At 43.0% G+C, this 19955-nt stretch overlaps 1 protein-coding gene across 2 annotated transcripts in view; it reads left to right on the top strand.

Moving 5' to 3' along the window:
* The window catches only part of LOC126411703 (pyrimidodiazepine synthase-like), a 148494-nt gene that overhangs the window by 115354 nt on the left and 13185 nt on the right, over positions 1-19955 (top strand). For both annotated transcript variants that reach the window (XM_050081385.1, XM_050081384.1), the window contains exons 2-3: positions 13031-13362; positions 18197-18329. In XM_050081385.1, the coding sequence (XP_049937342.1) occupies positions 13031-13362; positions 18197-18329 (465 nt within the window). The remainder of the gene's footprint in view (positions 1-13030; positions 13363-18196; positions 18330-19955) is intronic.

The following is a 19955-nucleotide window of genomic DNA, read 5'->3' as shown; positions in this document are numbered from 1 at the left end:
AGAGTTTTGTCAGGACTGGCTCTCCCAAGGCTGTCAATAGTTCTAATGGAGTGTTGTCTACTCCCGGGGCCTTGTTTCGACTCAGGTCTTTCAGTGCTCTGTCAAACTCTTCACGCAGTATCATATCTCCTATTTCATCTTCATCTTCATTCTCTTCCATTTCTATAATATTGTCCTCAAGAACATCGCTCTTATATAGACCCTCTATATACTCCTTCCACCTTTCTGCTTCCTCTCTCTGCTTATAACTGGGTTTCCATTTGAGCTCTTGATATTCATACAAGTGCTTCTCTTTCCTCCAAAGGTCTCTTTAACTTTCCTGTAGGCAGTATCTATCGTAACCCTAGTGATATGCACCTCTACATCTTTACATTTGTCCTCTAGCCATCTCTGCTTAGCCATTTTGCACTTCCTGTCGATCTCATTTTCGAGACGTTTGTATTCCTTCTTGCTGTTTCATTTACTGCATTTTTATATTTTCTCCTTTCATCAATTAAATTCAATATCTCTTCTGTTACCCAAGGATTTCTACTAGCCCTCGTCTTTTTACCTACTTGACCCTCTGCTGCCTTCACTATTTCATACCTCAAAGCTACCCATTCTTCTTCTACTGTATTTCTTTCCCCCATTCCTGCCATTTGGACTCTGTACAACCTCTGGCTTAGTCAGTTTATCCAGGTCCCATCTCCTTAAATTCCCACCTTTTTGCAGTTTCTTCAGTTTTAATCTACAGTTCATAACCAATAGATTGTGGTCAGAGTCCACATCTGCCCCCGGAAATGTCTTACAATTTAGAACCTGGTTCCTGAATCTCTGTCTTACCATTATATAATCTATCTGAATCCCTCCAGTATCTCCAGGCTTTTCCATGTATATAGCCTTCTTGTATGATTCTTGAACCAAGTGTCAGCTATGATTAAGTTATGCTCTGTGCAAAATTCTACCAGGCGGCTTCCTCTTTCATTCCTTACTCTTTCATTCCATATTCACCAACTACGTTTCCTTCTCTTCCTTTTCCTATTATCGAGTTCCAGTCACCCATGACTATTAAATTTTCGTCTCCCTTCACTATCTGAATAATTTCTTTTATCTCATCATACATTTCATCAATCTCTTCGTCACCTGCGGAGCTAGATGCCATATAAACTTGTACTACTGTGGTAGGCGTGGGCTTCGTATCTATCTTGGCCACAATAATGCGTTCACTATGCTGTTTGTAGTAGCTTACCCGCATTTTTATTTTCCTATTCATTATTAAACCTACTCCTGCATTACCCCTATTTGATTTTGTATTTATAACCCTGTATTCACCTGACCAGAAGTCTTGTTCGCCGGTCAGAGTGGCCGTGCGGTTCTAGGCGCTACAGTCTGGAGCCGAGCGACCGCTACGGTCGCAGGTTCGAATCCTGCCTCGGGCATGGATGTGTGTGATGTCCTTAGGTTAGTTAGGTTTAATTAGTTCTAAGTTCTAGGCGACTGATGACCTCAGAAGTTAAGTCGCATAGTGCTCAGAGCCATTTGAACCATTTGAAGTCTTGTTCCTCCTGCCACCGAACTTCACTAAGTCCCGCTATATCTAACTTTAACTTATCCATTTCCCTTTTTAAAATTTTCTAACCTACCTGCCCGATTAAGGGATCTGACATTCCACGCTCCGATCCGTAGAATGCCAGTTTTCTTGCTCTTGATAACAACGTTCCCGCCCGGAGATCCGAATGGGGGACTATTATACCTTCGGAATATTTTAAGAAAGCATCGGTCGTGCGAAACTCAACTTGCCCTTTATTCGCTTGTCATTTTCTCCACATGTGTTTCTTTTAATATTTCTAAGGGCAATGATATCCTCGCTGTTTAGGGCCTGTAAACTTGAAACACAAATACAAACACACACCCACACACACACACACACACACACACACACACACACACACACACACACACACACACACACGCACGAAGGTACGAGCATACGGAATAGATTCCCGATACGTTAGTGGCTTGAAGACTCGTTAAGTAATAGGACGCAGGACATTACCATGATTACGTGACCTGCGGTACAGACGTAGCCTTTTTAATTACTAATCAAAACGTCCTCGGTCCCGGCTTCGAACAAAGCTAACGCCTAGATTTTAAATAAAAATCTGTACTGGCGGCCGAACACTTCCGGCATAAGAACTCACCCTGATGCTGCAACGGCCTTGCCAAAGAGGGCGGAGGAGAAGACGGAGGTTCAGGGCACTCTATTGCCCTTGGAGTGGGAAACTGCCAATAAAGGTGGAAGAATCAGCAATGATCAACAGCAAGAAGATGTAGAAGGCAATGGAAACCACTGCATTAAAGATACATAGCGTGTATCCACAAGACATATTTGGAAAAGTGTCATGACGATCTCTTCATTGGCAAAAGATTCCAGAATAGTCCCCCATTTGGATCTCCGTGAGGGGACTGCCAAGGGGGAAGAGATCATGAGGAAAAGATTGAATAACTAAAGAAAGGATAACGCTCTATCGGTAGGGGTGTGGAATGACAGAAGCTTAAATATAGTAGGAAAACTATAACAGGTATAGTAGGAGTGACTGAAATGAAGAAAGATTTACGGGAGAATATGGGCTTGGTACTAGGAATTAGTGAGGAGAAAGGCAGTTCTGCAGTAAATTTCAGTTAGCAACACGAATATTCTGTTCAAGAATCACAAGAGCCGGAAGTACACTTTGAATATGCCGGGAGATACGGGAAGATTTCAGGTACATTACAACATAGTCAGACAGAGATTCAGAAATCAGAGACTGAATTGCAAGACGTACCACGCAGCAGATATACACTAAGTGATCAAAAGCATCCGGACACCTGGCTGAAAATGACACACAAATTCGTGGTGCCCTCCATCGGTAATGCTGGAATTCAATATGGTGTTGGCCCATCCTTAGCCTTCATGACAGCTTCCACTCTCACAGGCATACGTTCAATCAGGTGCTCGAAGCTTTCTTGGGTAATGACAGCCCATTCTTCAAGGAATGCTGCATTGACGAGAGGTATCGATGTCAGTCGGTGAGACTTGACACGAAGTCGGCGTTCCAATACATCCCAAAGGTGTTCTTTAGATTTTAGGTCAGGACTACGTGCAGGCCAGTCCATTAGAGGGATGTTATTGTCGTGTAACCGTCACAGGCCGTGCATCATGAACAGGTGCTCCATCGAGTTGAAAGATGCAATCGCCATTCCCGGATTGCTCTTCAACAATGGGAAGCAAGGAGGTGCTTAGAACATCAATGTAGACCTGTGCTGTGATAGTGTCACGCAAAACAAAAAAATGGTTCAAATGGCTCTGAGCACTATGGAACTTAACACCTTAGGTCATCAGTCCCCTAGAACTTAGAACTACTTAAACCTAACTAACCTAAGGACATCACACACATCCATGCCCGAGACAGGATACGAACCTGCGACCGGAGCAGTCCCGCGGTTCCGGACTGCAGCGCCTAGAGCCGCACGACCACCGCGGTCGGCCACGCAAAACAATAAGGGGTGCATGTCCCCTCCATGAAAAACACGACCAAACCATAACACCATCGCCTCCGAATTTTACTGTTGGCACTACATACGCTGGCAGAAGACGTTCACCGGGAATTCACCATACCCACATCCTGCCATCGGATGGCCAAATTGTGTACCGCGATTCGTCACTCCATACAACGTTTTTCCACTGGTCAATCGACCAATGTTTACGCTCCTTACACCAAGCAATTCGTCGTTTGGCATTTACCGGCGTGATGTGTGGTTTATGAGCAGCCGCTCGACAATGAAATCCAAGTTTTCTCACCTCCCGCCTAACTGTCATGGTACTTGCAGTGGATCCTGATGCAGTTTGGAATTCCTGTATGATGGTCTGGATAGACGTCTGCCTATTACACATTACGACCCTCTTCAACAGTCAACAGATAAGGTCGGTCTGTACGAATTTGTGCTGTATGTGTCCCTTCACGTTTCCACTTGACTATCACATCGGAAACAGTGGACCTAGGGATGTTTAGGAGTGTGGAAATCACGCGTACAGACGTATGACACAAGTGGCACCCAATCACTTGACCACGTTCAAAGTCCGTGAGTTGCGCGGAGCACCCCATTTTTCTCTATCACGATATCTAGTGACTACGAGTTCGCTGACATGATGTACCTGCCAATAGGTGGCAGCACAATGCACCTAATATGAAACTGTATGTGTCTGGGGGTGTCTGGATACTTTTGATCACATGGTGCAGACTCAGTTCATAATTTAGTAGTAATGAAGAGTAGACTAAAGTTTGAGAGATTATTCAGGGAGAATCAATACGGGGGATACGGAGGTACTAAGGAATGAAGAGATACGCTTAAAGTTATCTAAGGCTACAGATACTGCAATAAGGAATCGCGCTATAGGCAGTACAATGGAAGGGGGTGTACATCTCTAAAAACGGCAATCACAGATGTGGAAAAGAAAAACTTAGGCACAAAGAAGGGAACTGCGATGAAACCATAGGTAACAGAAGAAATACTTCAGTCGATCAATGGAAAGGGAAATTCAAGAATACAGAAATACAAGTCGCTGAGGACCGAAATAAACAGGAAGTGCAGGGGAGCTAAGACGAAATGGATGCATGAAAAATATGAAGAAATCTAAAAAAAAAATGATTGTCGGAAAGACTGACTCAGCATATAGGAAAGTCAAAATAACCTTCGGTGAAACTAAAAGCAAGCGTGATAACATTAAGAGTGCAACGGGATTCCGCTGTCAAATGCAGAGGAGAGAGCAGATAGGTCGAAGAGTACATTGAAGGCCCCTATGACGAGGAAGATTAGTCTAATGCGATAGAAGAAGAAACAGGAGTCGATTTAGAAGAGGTAGGAGATCCAGCATTAGATTACAAATTTAACAGAACTTTGGAAGACTTAAGATCAAATAAGGCAGAAGGGATAGATGACATTCCATCATAATTTCTAAAATTATTGGGGGAACTGACAACAAAACGGCTATTCACATTGGTACGTAGAATGTTGGCCAATTAGTCAGGAGATATACCATCTGACTTTTTGGAAAAGTATCATCCATAGAGTTCCGACGACTACAAGAGCTGACAAGTGCCAGAATTATTGCACATTCAGTTTAACAGTTCATGTATCCAAGTTGTCGACAAGAGTTATGTACAGAAGAACTGAAAAGAAAACTGAAGGTGTGTTAGACGATGATCAGTCTGGCCTTAGGGAAGGTAAAGGCACCAGAGAGGCAATTCTGATGTTGCGGCTGATAATGGAAGCAAGACTAAAGTCGACCTGGGAAAATCGTTCGACAGTGGCAAATGGTGCAAGATGTTCTAAATTCTGAGGAAAATAGGGTTAAACTGTGAAGAGAGACAGGTAATATACGACATGTACAAGAGCTAAGACGGAATAATCAGAGTTGAAGACCAAGAACGAAGTGCTCGGATTAAAAAGGGTCGCCCCTACTGTTCAATCTATATCTACATCTACATGGATACTCTGCAAATCACATTTAAGTGCCTGGCAGATCGTCCATCGAACCACCTTCACAATTATCTATTATTTTGGTCTCGTATAGCACACGGAAAGGACGAACAACTATATCTTTACGTACTAGCTCTGATTTCCCTTATTTTATCGTGGTGGTCGTTTCTACCTATGTAGGTCGGTGTCAACAAAATATTTTCGCATTCGGAGAAGAAAGTTGGTGATTGGAATTTCGTGACAAGACTCCGTCGCAACGAAAAACGCCTTTCTTTTAATGATGTCCAGCCCAAATTCTGTATCATTTCTGTGACACTCTCTCCCATATTTCTCGATAATACAAAACGTGCTGCTCTTCTTTGAACTTTTTCGATGTACTCCGTCAGTCCTATCTGGTAAAGATCCCACATCGCGCAGCAGTATTCTAAAAGAGAACTGACAAGCATAGTGTAGGCAGTATCCTTAGTAGATCTACGCATCGAAGAAGCAATGATGAAAATAAAATAAAGGTTCAGGAGTGGTTTTAAAATTCAATGTGAAACGATATCAATGATACGATTCGCTGGTGATATTGCTGTCCTCAATGAAAGTGACGAAGAATTACAGATCTGCTGAATGGAATGACCAGTCTAATGAGTGCAGAATACGGACTGAGAGTAAATCGAAGGAAGACAAAAGCAATGAGAAGTAGCAGAAATGAGAATAGCGAGGAACTTGGCATCAGGACTGATGGTCATGAAGTAGATGAAGTTAACGAACTCCACTACCTAGGCAGCAAAATAAACAGTGATGAACGGAGCGAAGAGAGCATCAAAGCAGATTTTCCCTGGCAAAAAGTGCATTCCTGGCCAAGAGAAATCTACTAATATCAAACATAGGCCTTAATTTAAGTAAGAAATGTCATAGAATGTACGTTTAGACCACAGCGCTGTATGGTAGCGAAATATGGACTGTGGGGAAACCGTAACAGAAGGGAATCGAAGCATTTGTGTTTTGGTGCTACAGACGAATGTTGAAAATTAGGTTTATTGATGAGGTGAGGAATGACAAGGTTCTGTGCAGATCCGGAGAGGAAAGCGTTATATGGGAAACACTGACAGGATGATAGGACATCTGTTAAGCCATCAGAAAATGACTTCCATAGTACTAGAGGAAGCTGTAGAGGGTAAAAACTGAAAAGGAAGACGGAGAATGGGATACATCCACTAAATAACTAAGGATGTAGTAGGTTGCAAGTGAAACTCTGAGATGAAGACGTTGGCACAGCAAAGGAAGTCGTGGCGGACGCATCAAGTCAGTCAGAAGACTGATAAATAGAAGAAAAAGAAGCAACGACCCGGATGGCAAATGTTCGTCAGAGACAGGCGTAATGTCAGTAGTGCCCGTGGGAAATGTGGCAGCACTGCTGTTATTGTCTACAGGGTGTTACAAAAAGGTACTGCCAAACTTTCAGGAAACATTCCTCACACACAAATAAAGAAAAGATGTTATATGGACATGTGTCGGAAACGCTTAATTTCCATGTTAGAGCTTATTTTAGTTTCGTCAGTATGTACTGTACTTCCTCGATTCACCGCCAGTTGGCCCAATTGAAGGAAGGTAATGTTGACTTCGGTGCTTGTGTTGACATGCGACTCATTGCTCTACAGTACTAGCACCAAGCACATCAGTACGTAGCATCAACAGGTTAGTGTTCATCACGAACGTGGTTTTGCAGTCAATGCAATGTTTACAAATGCGGAGTTAGTAGATGCCCATTTGATGTATGGATTAGCACGGGGCAATAGCCGTGGCGCGGTACGCTTGTATCGAGACAGATTTCCAGAACGAAGGTGTCCCGACAGGAAGACGTTCGAAGCAATTGATCGGCGTCTTAGGGAGCACGGAACATTCCAGCCTATGACTCGCGACTGGAGAAGACCTAGAACGACGAGGACACCTGCAATGGACGAGGCAATTCTTCGTGCAGTTGACGATAACCTAATGTCAGCGTCAGAGAAGTTGCTGCTGTACAAGGTAACGTTGACCACGTCATTGTATGGAGAGTGCTACGGAAGAACCAGTTGTTTCCATACCATGTATAGCGTGTGCAGGCACTATCAGCAGCTGATTGGCCTCCACGGGTACACTTCTGCGAATCGTTCATCCAACAATGTGTCAATCCTCATTTCAGTGCAAATGTTCCCTTTACGGATGAGGCTTCATTCCAACGTGATCAAATTGTACATTTTCACAATCAACATGTGTGGACTGACGAGAATCCGCACGCAATTGTGCAATCACGTCATCAACACAGATTTTCTGTGAACGTTTGGGCAGGCATTGTTGGTGATGTCTTGATTGGGCCCTAAGTTATTCCACCTACGCTCAGTGGAGCACGTTATCATGATTTCATACGGGATACTCTACCTGTGCTGCTAGAACATGTGCCATTACAAGTACGACACAACATGTGGTTCATGCACGATGGAGCTCCTACACATTTCAGTCGAAGTGTTCGTACGCTTCTCAACAACAGATGTAGATGTAGATTCGTAGAGGCGGACCAATTCCATGGCCTCCACGTTCTCCTGACCTAAACCCTCTTGACTTTCATTTATGGGGGCATTTGAAAGCTCTTGTCTACGCAACCCTGGTACCAAATGTAGAGACTCTTCGTGCTCGTATTGTGGACGGCTGTGATACAATACGCCATTCTCCAGGGCTGCATCAGCGCATCGGGGATTCCATGCGACGGAAGGTGGATGCATGTATCCTCGCTAACGGAGGACATTTTGAACATTTACTGTAACAAAGTGTTTGAAGTCACGCTGGTACGTTCTGTTGCTGTGTGTTTCCATTCCATGATTAATGTGATTTGAAGAGAAGTAATAAAGTGAGCTCTGACATGGAAAGTAAGCGTTTCCGGACACATGTCCATATAACGTATTTTCTTTCCTTGTGTGCGAGGAATGTTTCCTGAAAGTTTGGCCGTACCTTTTTGTAACACCCTGTATATGCATACATGATCTGTCGGAAACGGTGAGCAGCAGTCTGTTGCCGTTTACTGATGATGTTGTGGTGTACGCGAAGCAGTCTCTTTGAGCAACTGTAGAACGGTACAGGACTTAAACAGGGTGTCTATTTGGTGTGATGAGTGGCAGCTTGCTTTAAATGTAGAAAAATGTAAGTTAACCCTGATGAGTATGAAAACAATCCCGCAATGTTCGATTACAGCATTAGTAGTATGCTACCTGAAGCAGTCAGGTCTGTAAACATTTGGGCTTCATGTTGCAAAGCGATTTGAAACGGAACGAGCATGTAAGTAAGTATTGTAGTGCTGGCCGCTGTGAGCGAGCGGTTCTAATCGCTTCAGTCTGGAACCGCGCGACCGCTACGGTCGCAGGTTCGAATCTTGCCTAGTCCATGGATGTGTGTGATGTCCTTAGTTAGGTTTAAGTAGTTCTACGTTTTAGGCACTGATGACCTCAGATGTTAAGTCCCATAGTGCTCAGAGCCATTTGAACCATTTTGAAGTATTGTAGTGAGATGGTGAATTGTCGATTTTCGATCATCAGCAGAGTTTTAGCATAGTGTGGTTCGTTTGTAAAAGTTATCGAAGGTAGGACACTTGTGTGACCCATTCTTGAATAGTTCTCGAGTGTTTGGAAAACCCGCCGGCACGGATTAAAAAGAACACATCGAAGCAATTCAAAAGCGTGCTGCTAGATTTGTTCCCAGTAGATTCACACAACACGCCAAGTATTACACAGGTGCTTTGTGAACTCAAATGAAAATCGCTGGAGAGAAGGCGACATTCTTTTTGCGGGACGCTATTGTGCAAATTTAGAGAACCAGTATTTGTAGCTAACTGCATAACGATCCTACCACCACCAACGTAAGACATGAGAAATTAGGTTTCATTCGATGGCATATAGGCATGCGTTTTTCCCTCCCTTTATTTGCAAGCGGAATAGGAAGGGAAATGATTAGTGGTGGTACAAAATACCCTCCGCCACTGACTGTATTGTGGCTTGCGGAGCACGTATGTAGATGCACACGCAGATATAGACGTAGATTTAGATATCGTCAATGTTGGAAGGCCCTCTGGCCTAAGTTCCTGCCTTCCGTGTCAGAGACGCAATGTGCGACTCCATGCTCATACGGATATTAGATATTTCCTGTGTTTCCAGCGGTGTTACATCACATATACATGACCTCGTGGGTCCTCTACTGCCTTCAAAAGGCTACATGTATCTATTTATGGCACTTGGCAGATGCTCGAGATGGACAGAAGCTATTCAGTGACGGACAAATCCGCCGAGACGATTGCGAAGACGTTCGTCGCAAATTGGTTAGTACACTTCGGCTCTACTCTCCATATTACAACAGACCACGGCCGGCAATTTGAGGCCAACCATTTCAACGAATTGTCTAATGTGCGCGATTTCGAACGCCACCACACAACAAATTATCACCCTTTCACCAATGGAGTGGTTGAAAGGTGGCATTCAACTTCAAAGACTGCTGTCGTGTCACCAAGAAAAGTGGGTGGAAGTGCTTCCTATGGTTATTTATGGGATGATGGACGGTTTATACATCTAACAACGGTGCGTCGTTGGCTGAAATGGTTTAGGAGGAGCCACTGAGGATTCAGGCAGACTACGTAGCAGCTGTATGACTGCCAAATCAGACTGAACTACTATTGATATAGCAAATTCGGTAAGATGTCACAGAGATACAGCGGACACTTGCTACGCATCGCGGCAAATACCCGATTTTATACACAAAGCATTGGCCCATATCATGCACTGATTTAGTTTGATCCCCTCTTTAGCCTCCATACACCAGGCCTTTCCAAGTGTTGCGACGTCAGACACCTTGAAAAAATGGCAAATGCAGCAAGCGGCAAGGAAGCTGTATGGGGTATGCTCTCGCCATCTTTGGACAGCCCACTAACCACTGTTACGCAGTGCGTTAACACATCCACGCAGCCACTGATTACGCCCAACCGTCCATCATCCGTCACATATCTTGGTGCCGCGACCAACTGTCCATACGAGAACTGGACGAGAAGTTAAGTTCAACCACCCCTTACATCCTGGGTGCTACGTACTTTAGAGGGGGAAAGGGGGTGGAGGGGGTGAGGGATATAAAAATAATCTATCGGTCTAGTAGCTTTTCTTCTCATAGTGAAACTGATTGTCATTATACGTTAAATTAGCGTTTTTATTTATGTGTGGTTATTAATGTCACCTACATCCTTGTTAATTGATCTGAGTAAACCTTTCATTATATAAGCTATCAAAGCATAGTAGATAAATAATGGTACTCTGGTAGTCTAGATTTATAAATTTCTCTTATAATATGATATATTAGAAATAGGAAGCGGAAGACAAACTTTCACAATAAGAGCCCAAGATTACTAACTGTTTCAGTCGATGTTCGCCGAGGTTCAATAATTGAGCTTAGAATTTCCCGGCACAATATCATGCCATGCAAATCCGCCCATTAAGCAGAAAATGACTTAGAAGCCTAATGGATCTAAGAATATTCAGTGACTGGTTTAAAGAAAACGAATTAGCTGTAAATGAGGATAAAACTGAGAACATTTCATTTAGATTAATTAATTCTAATGCTGACTATATAACTGTCAAACTGATAGGTATGACCTTGGACAGTAAATTATCGCAAGACAATTACACATATTTTTATTAATTAGACTACCAAGAGTCGCGTACTTAATAAGTCAACTTCGGGTATTTGTATGTGTTAACGAAAATGCTACTTTACTTGTACTATACATGTCTTCACAGCGGTAGAACATGCTCATGCTGTTGTGGGGTACCTCTTCTGGGACAAAAAATTTATCATGTGACTGAAGCCGACAATGAGTGTACTGGAAATATCTTAGAAACGATGTAACCAATATGCCAGGTTTTAAAAGAACTGGATTTTTTTGACAGTGCCCTTATTATTTACACTCATTTGCCAAGTGTACATGAAAAAATCAAACAAATATAAGTTAAGATGGCCAATTCATCAACATAAAAGACTTCACAGTCAAAAAATAGACGATATCAATACTACACCAATACTAAGTAAAACGCAGAAAATTTACACATGTCTAGGCATCGCTTCAAGTGCATACTGTCCCATTAAAGATTTTCATAACTGGCTAAAGAAAGACGTTTTATGCAGTCAAAGAATTCATAGACTGCACAAAAAAGACATAACAGTTTTTTGTATTTAAATTAGTATGTTAGCTTTTATGTTTTTATTGTTATCAGTATTATAGCTACGTAGCTCACGTAGTGTTGTCCTAATACTGTGTTTATCGTTATAAAGTTTACATTGTTTTCCACAGTGATGTGCGTAGCTTACTTTGCACAAACTATGCTGAAATCGATAGCATGCATAAGCTCGAAGATGGATGAACAAGCTGAAAAACTTAAAATCAGATTGGCTAATGGATCGCAAACCTTAAAACCATCTGACCTGTAGACTAACACCTTTCTATAACCATCTGACCTGTAGACTAACACCTTTGTATGTTTATGTGCATGATGACGTTTTGACTATCTTAAATGCTGCAAAACCATACCTAGACACTACTAACTGAGACTGACGGTTTGTATACCGTGTTGCCATCAGATAGTAACTGTCTGCTAGTGTTGCATGTATTTAGAGGGCGATCTGAATTATATGTCCACTCTGACTATAATTACGTATGCTATCATTCATCACTGTACACTAGCTTCTGTTGCAAGATACATCCTGTTACAGGTTACCAATGGCCAGTAACCACACCGTGACATATCATAGTTCCGATTTTGTAACTACCTTGTAACACAATGGCTAGGTTTGTAGGTAAGTGTATATATGTGATATGTTTTATGTAATTGAAATTACTGTAATTATTGTGCCATACCTCTAACCACATGAGCCAGTCCCATGCAAATAACGTTGAAAGATGATCGTAACTGTAACAAAAGGAAATGAAATTTTAAGAATCAGTTATGATAGATAATAAAATCCGCCTCTTTCATACGGCAGTTGACAGCTGTTGCCCACAATACACAGCAGATCTATAAAGCAGGGGCCCAGATGTCACTTAGCAAAAGTAAGTAGCAGATCCGTAATTCTGGCATGGGTTTTACTCAGCCTTCAACAGTCCTAACCCTTACTACTGGCACAATTTACCTCACGATTCAATGAAATGTGATAAATCTCAGCATGGTGATACACTTTCACTTCAGCCGGCCGCTGTGGCCGAGCGGTTCTAGGGGCTGAACCGCTGAACGGTCGCAGGTTCGAATCCTGCCTCGGCAGGTTAGTTATGTTTAATTAGTTCTAAGTCTAGGGGACTGATGACAGACGTTAAGTCCCATAGTGCTGAGAGCCATTTTTTTGAACTTCAGTCCTACCAATTCCTCAGAGTCTGTTTAAACGAACAACAGTTTGTGACAAGTTGGGGAAAACCTACTGCGACTCATCACATGAAAAACATATCTTGCAAACTGCAGCACGTTTGGTTCACGTGTGTCGGCAGGTGACCCGCAGCCGCCGCCAGTGGAGGCGGGCAAGCTGCGACTCTACTCCATGCTGTACTGCCCCTTCGCGCAGCGAGCGCGCCTCGTCCTGGCTGCCAAGGGCGTTCCCTTCGAGATGGTGGACATCAACCTGAAGAACAAGCCGGAGTGGTACAGCGCTGTGCATCCGGAGACAAAAGTGCCCGCCCTGGAGGTGGGTGGCGGCGAGGTGGTCGTCGAGTCTCTCGACGTATCAGACTATCTGGACCGAAAGTTTCCAGAACCACCACTGTGGTCTGTTGACCAGGAGAAGAATCTTCGCCATAAACAGCTGCTGCAGACGTTTGGGAAGGTTAGTCGCTTTCGCACAAGAAAATATTCCTTACATAACAAAATGTGCGGTTTTCCCGCTTCACGCTACATTCACATTCCAGAACTGTCTTACACTGACCTTCAGCCTTTCACATGCCACGCTGTAAGGCTCTGGGAGCACAATCGATAGGACAAAAAGGAGTTTCTAGAACGAAGTACCAGCCGGTGCGTCATTCGAGCAACACTAGCTCATTTGATGCCCGAGGAAGGCACAAATCTTTAATTTATTAATGTTTTGATATATAATTTTCCACCTCTGATCGTCTCAAGTAGTTAATTATGCTGACTGCAGTACAAACGCATTGTTAAATTATGAAATGCAGCCACAAACTGCTTGTAGGATAGAACAACGGCAATACAATTTATTAGTAACGTACGAAAATATGTGCCGGACCGGGACTCTAATCCGAATTTACAGCTTTACGCAAGAAGTCGCCTTTTTCCCCCCCCCCCCTTTTTTTTTTTTTTTTTTTTTTTTAGTCATCAGTTTTCTGATTGGTCGGTCCCACAAATTTTTCTCCTGTGCTAAACTTTTCGTCTCATATTTGCACTCGCAACATATATCCTCAATTATTTGCTGGATGTATTCCAATCCCTGTGTTTCTCTACAGTGTTTTGTCCTCTACAGTTCCCTCTAGTGCCATGGAAGTCATTCCCTGGTGCCTTAATAAATGCCCTATCATCCTGTTCCTTCATCCTGTCAGTGTTTTCCACATATTTCTTTCCTCAACGATTCTGTGTAGAACCTCCTCATGCCTTACCTTCTCGGTCCACCTAATTTTCAACATTCGTCTGCTGCACCACATGTTAAATGCTTCGATTCTCTATGCTCCTTCCGTCAATGGCCATGCTGCTGCCTAGGTAGTAGAATTCTTTAACTTCATCTACTTCGTGACCGTCAGTCCTGGTGTTAAGTTTCTCGCTGTTCTCATTTCTGCTACTTCTCATCACTTCCGTCTTTCTTCGATTTATTCTCACTCCATATTCTGTACTCATTAGACTGTTAATTCCATTCAAGAGAGCCTGAAATTCTTCTTCACTTTTACTCAGAATAGCAATGTCATCAGTGAATCGTACCATTGATATTCTTTCACCTTGCATTGTAATCCCACTCTTGAACCACTTTTTTTTCCTGCTTACTTTTCTTCCAAAGATGATACCTCTTTTTTGATTTAACAGAACTCAAAGCAGGAATCACACCCCTTTTTTATTTAGACACTACCCTTTTTTTAACAATTTTTGAGCTCTTGAAATAAGAAAAACATCTTCCTGTTTAATTAATTTCTTTATTTATTTATCTTTCTTATTTCGGTTTGTTAGCGCCAGAGTCAGCTATAGGTTGGAGGAGACAAGGTGGGCAAGCGTCGAATACCGAGACCTGGCCACGACGCCGTGCTGCACCCTCACATTGCTTATATTTATTTTCTTATTTCATGTTTTTGTACACATACATAAAGAGGAAAAAGAAATGAAAAGTAGACCACCCATCTGGGACCCTGGAAATCACGCAGGGTGATAAAGGATGGCAGACTGGCCGATTCCAAGATGTAGGTGCGTCATGTTTTATTCCGAATCGGGCCGGCACTTATCACGTCGGGAACACTCCCGTTTTGAGGAGGCGTGGTAAAAACGCTCTTAAGATAATTGACAGCCTCGGCAAGTTCAGTTTGCAAGTATTGCCAAAACTCAAGTAGTGAGTGATGATTATCTCCATATAGATATTCCAAAGCCCAGCTCTTTATCCAGAGGACCGTCCGAGACTTTGTTGCAGAAAAATATTCCACTGCTGGGTAAAGAGAAGACTCGGAGTCAATAACATGCGGCGGCACTCGTAGAAAACACGCGACCATTTGTCGACCCAAATATTCTTACATCTAACTGGTGTATAAAACATGATAGGGCCCTGAGACGCATATATTAGGAATCGAATTACATTTTATAAACGATTACTAAAATAATAGATAACATGTACGAAAGCGACTTATATCCCAGTTTAGTATACTGCATACTGCATCTAAATTATAGTCCGCCCATGGTAGCTGATTGGTCAGCGCGACAGAATGTCAATCTTAAGGGCCCGGGTTCGATTCCCGGCTGGGTCGGAGATTTTCTCCGCTCAGGGACTGGGTGTTGTGTTGTTCTCATCATCATCACTTTATCCCCATCGACGCGCAAGCCCACGAAGTGACGTCAAATCGAAAGACTTGCACCCGGCGAACGGTCTACCCAACGGGAGGCCCTAGCCACACGACATTTACATCTAAATTTTAAATAATAAATACTGATATGAAACACAGCCATGATTGAGCCGTTAAGAAAACTTAAACAACAATAAGTGCAGCGTTATTCATAGATTCTATGTACGGTGTGACACTTATTGAACTATATGAAATAAAATCGTCATAACTTCTGAACGGTTTGCGTTAGGACATTCAAACTGCACTGTTGGCCGCGAGGCATGCTGGGAATTAGTTCAAAATGGTTCAAATGGCTCTGAGCACTATGAGACTTAACATCTGTGGTCATCAATCCCCTAACTAACCTAAGGACATCACACACATCCATGCCCGAGGCAGGATTCGAACCTGCGACCGTAGCGCTCACGCGGTTCCAGACTGAAGCGCCTAGAACCGCACGGCCACATCGACCGGCTGGGAATTGCCATTTGCACGTGAAAATGTCACGGTACAGCGTGCGTGAGCGTATAGCGCTTGTGAAAGCCTACTATGCAAGCACTAACAGCCCATCTGCGGCTCCAAGGAAGTTTGCGACCGAGTTAAAGCTGAGGACAACCGGCCCAAGTGTGCAAACAAGTTGATTCGCAAGTTTGAAAAAATGGATAATGTTCGTGACAACAGTGTTGTCAGTGCCGGTCGTCCAAAAAGGGTGAAAACGCCTCCGTATCCGCAACGGCTACACAGTTGAATCAGTGATAATCATCGTCGACACTACGACAGACGGCGCAGAGGAGAGAGTTCGCCAGCCCTATGGCATGGAGCCCCTGATTAGTTGGATACTTCCCACAGGTCGCATAATATCAAGTCGATCTGATATGCGTCGGAAAGAAGCTGTGATGCATGTGCCGTCAAATCACAGTTCACTGCAACACTGGGACCTTACGTACTACGATGCTGCAGGCGACACTACGCAGGAAAAGGCGCGAGCGTGAGTAAGAGTTCCACAATGAAGGCCGCGATCTGTGCAAACGTCGGTCTGATGCTACCGACCGGGACCGGCAGGGATAGAGATACTGGCACAACGACTGCAAGTAAATGGTGCGTAATGGAGGCCTTGACACTGCGCCATTATTTACGCATTGTGGTCATGTAAAGTGCTGCCACACGATAGCGGACGTTCGTAAGACCAAGTCCTCCTAAAAGCGGGGCGGTGACTGAGTGTGTCACAGCGTACTTTGAAGATGAGCCCAGCCGTCACAAAATATCTCCATCCCCCTTGATACAACGCCCTATCGTAATCGTCAGCAATAGAATCTGCGCAGTATGAACCATCATTCAGGTAGGCATCACACTAAGGAGCTAGGTGGTGTAGGGAACTGTAACTGATCATCATACCGGTAATTCTCTAAACCTGACGAAGGTTGACCGCCGCTGTTCGGCGCGTTGACGATGTAATGATGATTCTCAGAGAGCGGAGATATTAGGCACAGAGCAGCGGCGCCAGATCTCTAGGGGGTAGCCCGCGACCAATAAACAGCGCCGTGGATCTGCGCACACTCGCCACACTTCCAGCCGTTCGTCCACGAACCATGAAGGTGTCTAGGATCCGTGTTACCTCCTCTAGAGAACTAACCAGCAGCAGATCATCCGTGTATGCACGATAAGGGAAGATGTAACCACGTAAGGAGAGTCCAGACAACTACGTCGTCAGCAGACTTATGAGTTACTGCATCAAGGGGCATAGACAGAGGGCAGCCTTGTCGGACCGACCGTTGAATCGGTATCGGCCCCGCCACACGTCTGTTCAGCTGGACCAGCAAACGCGCGCGCGCATCCTGTCAAACGCGCTCCCATAACTAACGGCAATAATCGCCGCAGGAAGTCTGCACGCCTCTGCCAGCGCATTCAAATCACGACAGTCTCCAGTTGCTGTCAAGACGTTAACTGTGCCACCTGGCGTAGTTTGTGAGGTGGAGAGGACACGTGGTCAGAGGGATCTGCAGCGCGTCGCCAGTAGCTGCGCAAAAATCTTGTAATCTTGTTGAACAATAATGCCGTGGAATAAACTTTCTTAAGAGTGAAAAGCTTATGTGCATGGTTTTACAAAGCATTGCTCGTGTGAAACGCAGCTTGCTCTTTTTGTTTCGTGATCCCGAGTTAACTGTGAAAGATCAAAATTTTCAAATACATTGATGATTATGGAATACCACCTTCCTCAGCCACCTTCTTCTCATTTATCTATCGAAGATATTCGCATTATAAAGCGATTGTTAATATCCGTAAGAGGTTAGGGAACAATTTATTCATATTTTCATTTGCGTGTATTATTTATGATTAAATTTTTAATAAAGTGTGAATTGATATCATAAAAATTGCTTCTAATGCTATTTGTTAACAATTTACTGTGGAAAAAATTGTGACACCTTCAGCTTCTATATCTGTAAATACGCATTCATGTATTCTCTTCAGTATAATTGTCTAGTGTCAAAACCGAGCACTAGGATTATAAGTACTTGACATAGAATTTCACTTGTTGTTTCAAGCATATATTATGTGTTGTAACACCAGTTTTGGCTGCCGTCATTTTCAACTAAAAACACCGCCTGCTATGCTCTGACATATGTTTCTTTTTGGCAGATGATCCCAATTTACATGAAGCTCTTAGGGCCCAACGCTTCACAGGCAGTGGAAGATGTCGTGTACTCTATTGCGGCTGGCATTCAGCCCTTCGAGAATGAACTTGCAAAGACAGGATCCAAGTACTTTGGAGGTAAGCCATTCAGCTCTTCCTCGACTCTTAAGTAGCAAATATAACAGCAGTTGCTGATCGCAGTTACTGTGATTATATGGTATAGGTAGATGGTAATGAGCACTCCAAGAAAAATGCTACAACAGTGCTTGGAATGCAGAGGGTATTCGGTATCATATATGCTCACAGGCCACTGGTAAGCCTGTGGCAGGTGTTTGCTACGAGTAGCAAGGCTAGTAAGGCTACTTGCTACCTGGTGCATTTTGCACTTAAACACAGTACTGAGGTATGCGATACCATTGGTGTTAAAATGAAAGACATCACCCACTTGACCTTGAAAATTGCAGGTGATTGTGAAAATTGCCTACGTGCAGAGACAATGATATAATAAGCCATACCCTTTTATTAATTATGTAATTATTGTGACGTCAGAAGCCACACCCGTTTTTCTTCGAAGATTTCATCAAGAGACAGAGGCAAGAAATTTGAAAACTGGTGGGAAATTTAAAAAATGAAAGATTGTAGAGTGAAGTAAATTTAAACACTCACAAATTAACAGACTCACACACACACACACACACACACACACACACACACACACACACACACACACACACACACGCACACACTGCCTAATGTACAGTCCCTCTCTCCTCTTCTACAATCAGAGCCTAGTGTTTTAGCCACCATTAAAGTGAAACTTCCAATTACAAAGTTGCCACATCTGGACTGTGCTCAAAAGCATCTAAAGGACCTGAATTATTTATCAAAAAATATGTCACACACTTGAAAAAGTATCATACTTTAAAATGTGTTCGTCACTGTATTCAAAAAACCTTTTACCAACTGGCTCACCAGACACATTGGTAAACTTCGTTGGAAGCTATGTCTTCTTTAGTATAAAATATTATTACAGGTACATAACATATTCTCCATAAATAGTAAAAAACCAACATTTTATTATCCAGTGTAGCTAATGAATTAGTAATACGTAGTTGTCAAACATGAGTCTCACCTTAAATACTAGTCCATGAAACTTCAAAAGCCAATCAACTGTTGCTCTCATGCTCCTGTTGCTTGTCCTTCTCAGCAGACAGCTACATTGGTAAAGCTTTCAAAGTTCATCTCAGTAACATGCTTGGCTTCAGACACAACAGAACCTCAAATAAATTATTTACCACGTTTATGATGCTTGCAAAAGTCACATTTTTCATTCCAAGTCTGCAAAAATGCATCCAAATGCAAAAAATTGCAATGTTTACTTCAAACTGGTGTCGAAAACATGATTCAGACATCTAAACTACGTATCCCAATACCATTTTCATGCCTACCTAAGAAGGCAGATACATTTATTATTGAATATGAGATCTAGTATAAAACATAAACAGATAAAAATCAAAGTATGCCTATGCAACGTGATTACTGAACTGGTAATATAAGATGTTGAAGATGAGCTATACTTTAAATACTATTCTGAAAAACTTCAAAAAAGGAAATAAAATCAACTACAGGTCTAACCTCTTGTTGCGTGTCATCGCTAACAGGGGGCTATGCTCATAGTTCGATCAGAGTACCACATTTGTTTTAAGAAGCAACATGGCCTCAGATTAATTATTTAGCACGTCTATGATGCTTGTCATGTGTCAC

This window comes from Schistocerca serialis, chromosome 1 (genome assembly GCF_023864345.2).
Source record: "Schistocerca serialis cubense isolate TAMUIC-IGC-003099 chromosome 1, iqSchSeri2.2, whole genome shotgun sequence".
NCBI classification, from domain to species: domain Eukaryota; kingdom Metazoa; phylum Arthropoda; class Insecta; order Orthoptera; family Acrididae; genus Schistocerca; species Schistocerca serialis.
This window is presented reverse-complemented; position numbering and strand designations above follow the sequence as displayed.